Source organism: Dreissena polymorpha, chromosome 12 (assembly GCF_020536995.1).
Source record: "Dreissena polymorpha isolate Duluth1 chromosome 12, UMN_Dpol_1.0, whole genome shotgun sequence".
Lineage (NCBI taxonomy): Eukaryota > Metazoa > Mollusca > Bivalvia > Myida > Dreissenidae > Dreissena > Dreissena polymorpha.
In genome coordinates, this window is record NC_068366.1 from 64,801,146 (window position 1) to 64,806,347 (window position 5,202).

The following is a 5,202-nucleotide window of genomic DNA, read 5'->3' on the forward strand; positions in this document are numbered from 1 at the left end:
TCATTAACACCATCCATTTAACCACAATTTTATTCATGTCTCAATGCATTTACAATTGCAAAAATATTTGCGTGAACGCCAAGCACATGCAATTCTATCTTGAATGTCAAAATCATTTATTCTCCGCTACACAATGATTAACCGGAAAGCAGTATTGTCCGAGCATTTTTTACACAAAAAGTTTTTCAGTGAACATTATTATGTAATGGTCGTACACCAATTAAACAAACTAACTGGCCATCTTCAATGTGGAGTTGTTGTTTTAACAAGCGCAGTTTTAAAAGAAGCTGTTTTCGTTAAACTCTTAAACCTAAACAGAGCAAATTTGATAATATAAGTAGAACAAGAATTGGGATCATGTGGCCATTGCCAGATGATGTGTACGCAGTGGTCGTATTTGAAACCGGTCCGCTGACCATTTTTAAGTTAGCAAGATAATTATAACACAGATTATACATTTTTGACAGGAACGAAATGCATGGCAGTCGATCGACCCCGTCGCAAACGCAGTTGCTAAGGACAACAGCCGAGGGCTGTCGGAAGAGATGCCCGATGCTGCTGTTACAAGAACTCGTGCACTCAATGCCGTCAAGCATGGTACGGCACTCGAGTTCCGACGTTATCCTGGCGAGTTCACACTCCGGATCCTGCGCACAAATCCACCAGCCGAGGCGGCAACTATAGGCGTAGCCGCTTTGTGCGCCCTTTATCAACGTTACAACAGATTTCGTGCACGTTTCGATCAAACCTTTCATGGATTGGCAGGTAAAGCTTCCATTGCAATCGCAGTTAACGAAATCGAGAGCGAAATCCGAATATGCACGCATGGCCATCTTGAATAAGGCCCTGGAACACTGCTCTGTGCAGGTCGAGCTCTCGCCCGTCACGACGTTTGCACAGAAAGTCTTGATGCTGTGCAGTAGCATTTCACAGCTCGGGTCTGAGACGCAGCGGTCGCGGACACTGTCGCAAGTTTCCACCATGAATGCATGGTCGGCGTACTGATCGGAAGTTGAGACTGTTGTCACTATGTGAACGGCTTGGGACACTTTCGAACCGGAAATATAGCCTTCTGTTAGCTTGCAGACCACATACAGGATTCCTGCGATGTGTGTAACGCTTATCCGGTCGATGCGTTTCATTTTAGAAGTATGTTTCTAGAAAGTTTCATCTTCATTATGACGCTGCAAACCAAATCGACGCTTACATAAAACACTGAAATACAAGCTGTTTTCACAAACCCGTCGATGTGTTGAGCAAATTTTAAATATCCACTACTGTAGCATTATTATTACTTGTTACAATGACACCAATAATAGACAATCTGATATATTTACTGAAAAGTACAACGCCGCGTGTCTTCTTATTTCCAGAAATATTATCACGCACAAGTAAAACACAATCTTTTTTGGATTCCTCGTTATCTCCTCCATAAAACTTCAGATCATAGCAAACCCATTTACAAATTAACAATGGCTACCGCTGAGTCCGTCGCTTCTGGCATCGTCAGAAATGTCCGCTAATTCCAGAGAAATAATTACCATACCGCGTGTTGGTGCTGTTAAGCAACGTCATAAACTTGCCGCAGTTGCTATAGACTTTCCTTGCCATGTACGATGTTTGCATTATATTCTTGAGAATGCATTCACATATTTATGGAAGGCACATTCGTGATATTGTTAATCTATACTTTGACCGCTCCTGTACCTATAACTCCTACAACTTACTGTAACAAGCAATTATATGCACCTGTTTATTTCGTAAGGGTTATTTTTGAAATAATAGCATGACATTCAGTCGTATATTGCTCTCATTTCGATCTTATATTTACTTGTAATACGGTGCAATAAATAGAGATAATGATGTTTTTGTCAGAAATTTGTGCTGACCCTTTTTTAATTTTTAGGCTTTACTTTAAAGTGTGTAAGGAATAATAATGATGAGTTGTGTCATGAGAAAACCGTTGCACAATGTGACATGTGTTTATTTTTTCAAAAACAAGGATGTAGCAGCAAGAACGGTGAATTCTATATTCAAGATACTCTTAAACTCACTCAAGCCAAACTTTTGAATCTACGTTTCTTTTATGTGAACATTTTTTATGTTGTCGTTGAGCATTTTCTAGTTTGCGTTATCTGTACAAGATTATCTATTAAAAGATATGATATATCAATCTTTTCGCCTCGACATTCATTTTGTGCATGAAGGAATCCATTCGTGAGTTTCTTTTTTTACTACATCTAAGTAATACATTTTAGTAACAATAACATACATAGCTAAACTTTAAGCATCATTGAAGCTAAAATTTATTTAAGAAAACATTTTTCTTATTTCAATAAGATATTTAATTTTCAGTTCTGACAATGGGTCATAAAATAAGAGGATTTTTTTAAATAAACATACTACGTTTTAGAGCAACTTCGTGTTATGGCGAGACTTTTTCGCTAATAAATACTAATAGCTGTTTAATGAATTACACTTTGTAATGCTCGTTATTTGTGGCACTACGAACATTCAGTTTCTGTAAGGCGTCCACTATCGGTAAAATCTTATTATCATGTCATTCAAATATTGGTCATAATTAATCGATAATCGAAACAACACACCAGCAATCTAATAACCGGAATGTATATTTTAAAAAGTGGAACAACATAAGCGTTAGCTATTTAAAAAAGACACTGCATGGTGTTTGAAAAATAATTAGTCATAATTGCCTAGTTTTTTGCAGTTGTTTTTGTTTTATTTCCCGCCATTTTAACCTTAAAATATAGTCTTCAATAACATACATTGTATATTTAACACATGTATTACTAAATTTACATTTTGCGATATACAATAATGTGCTTGCAGGTCTGCAATAATACAATGATGCAAATGAAACCATTAATGTGTAGTTTACTTAGAAAGCACATACATGAATTGAGTTGTCTCGAACAAAATGGTCGATTTGATGAGTACTTCAAATTTGAAATAAATTGAATACGCATTAACATTTGCTAATTAAAATCAGAAGAACACAAAATGCATATTAAGGTTTTTCTTCGGCTTAAATGCAAAAGTGTATTCCAAAACTAAGTTTCTGTTTTCTAAAAATCAAGGATAAACGCAAATATCTGACGCATTGAATCCATATGTCGCTGCGTAATTTCATTGAAACGGAAAGATATACGTGAAAGAGTAGATTCACTTACGAATCCTAACTTCTATAATTTAATTACTTAATGCAATAATGCTATACTAGGAATAAAAGGATGAAGAAAATCAAATATGGCTTGTGTTTATACGATATGAATACTCTCCAGCAATCAGCATTACCATAGTTTTCGTATGAATTGAAAATACTAAATGTAAGACACATTATTTTGTTACAGTATATTTCGTGCAACAAAATCAATAGGTATTAAAATAAAACATTAAAATAAGGGATGTTTTAAGATTGTTACATTATGGGTGTTTTAAGATTGCATGAGAACAACAGAGAACTTAAACGTATTTTTCTAGACTACGGCCATATTATTCTATATGTTTAAATATACGTTTTAAGTAATTTTACCATGACAACTACTGCTCCTGTGTAATTTTATACATACTTCAAGTTATTCTTACTCTTTTCAAATAAACAATCAATGCTCGGATTTTCTTCAATCATCTGCTTAGGCCAGCCATCGCTGCGGTCGCCATGGTTATTCTTATTCGAACCTTAGCTGTTCTGGTACCATCCTTGGAGAGGCTTGCGGCCATGTACTGAAAAACGTGTCACTTCTGTAACATACTGGAAGTACACGATGATGTCTGCACATGTGCTGGTCGTGTTGCTCACCGTGCTCTTCCACTACTCCGTTCTGCCCTTAATTAGGTATATTCATGCTCTTTAATAGAGTCTGTTGGCGAGGTTTTGAAGTTTAATGCGCTTTCCACACATGAGATCAATGGCATTTCCGAATCTCAAGTCGAAGATGGGTCTTTCACCGTTGGAGGTGATAAAGGTATTGAGATCTTTTACGGTCTCCTTAATGTTAAGCAGGACATGAGAGAGCAGACATCCCTGAGTACGCTAATTTCCATTGAGTTATTGGATGACCTGCGCCAGCCCTTCATCAATGTTGAATTCCCGCATAATCTGTAGTAAGACCGTCATGCCAAACGCGGTCGAAAGCTGTCTTAAAGTCGATAAATTCATGAAGAGCTCACGTTGAAGTCTAAAATAAAAGTCTAAAATAAGTTTACTAGAAAAAAACGTTAATAAATTATTTTAATTCGAAATCGAACTAGAGACTATACTATGCACACATATTATAAGCTCAGTACTAAACGATATACTTTTGTTTTGTTTCTGTTTATATCTATATTTACACGTTAACACCCCCCCCCTAAACATTGATAGAGTATGTATTGTAACTGATCCTTATAGAGAATGAGGTGCTTTTATAAAACATTACAAGTTTACTGAAATCGGGCATTCAGAAAGATTCTTTTTAAAGATAGCCGCCTAAACCTAATAATGATCATAACTATGTTATTATCAACTCAAATTGGATGATTTTGTTGATATATCTAGGTATCAGGGGGGGGGGGGGGCAGGGGGCAACATTATTAAGATCATAAGACATATTGCCTTATTATGTTACACAATCCAGCATGGCTCTAAGAATGGCAACCAACACAATGCGAAGGACCACAAGTCCATAACGTTTGATTCAAACGTGCTGGATTGTTATGTAAAGCGCCATAGTTTGGTAGACAAGATTGAATTTTTGATATCATTAAGCGGTTGAATAATGAAGTATTCCAAGTTATGAACATATACAGCTGTCAAATATCACATCATACACAATACTTTTGTTAGTAACATTAATCAAGGTTATATATAACACATGTGATGTTCCTTTGACTATGTGTTTACATCAGAGCGGAAGTAGATGGTCATATTGTCCTTTTGGGAGTAATGCAGGAGCAAGATATTAAGTAAATATGTATCCTCGCCCATGAACGTTGTTGTGCTGTGACGGGATCTTTCAACTGTTGCTTTAAAATACCAATATCTTCATCCCCAGGCGACAGAAGGGCATAACATCACCTTTTAGTCAGAGCTGTGCTGATCTGAGCACTCATGCCTGCATTGTTTTTATCACGAGACAAAAACTTCACAGGTTTGCATGAACAAACTATTTCTTTGGTAAAACTCACCATAGGTTTAGCGTT

At 36.4% G+C, this 5,202-nt stretch overlaps 1 protein-coding gene across 1 annotated transcript; it reads right to left on the reverse strand.

Annotated features, from left to right (window-relative positions):
- Positions 1 to 304: 304 nt before the first annotated feature.
- LOC127852680 (uncharacterized) lies at positions 305 to 1,142 on the reverse strand. The gene is made up of 2 exons (XM_052386630.1): positions 507 to 1,142; positions 305 to 310 (listed from the first exon to the last, which is right to left on the reverse strand). The coding sequence occupies exons 1-2, from the start codon at positions 1,140 to 1,142 to the stop codon at positions 305 to 307; spliced, it is 642 nt and encodes a 213-aa protein (XP_052242590.1).
- Positions 1,143 to 5,202: the final 4,060 nt, after the last annotated feature.

Excerpts from the sequence above, each read along its gene's own strand:
- LOC127852680 (XM_052386630.1), bottom strand. The coding sequence starts at position 1,142 with ATGAAACGCATCGACCGGATAAGCGTTACACACATCGCAGGAATCCTG.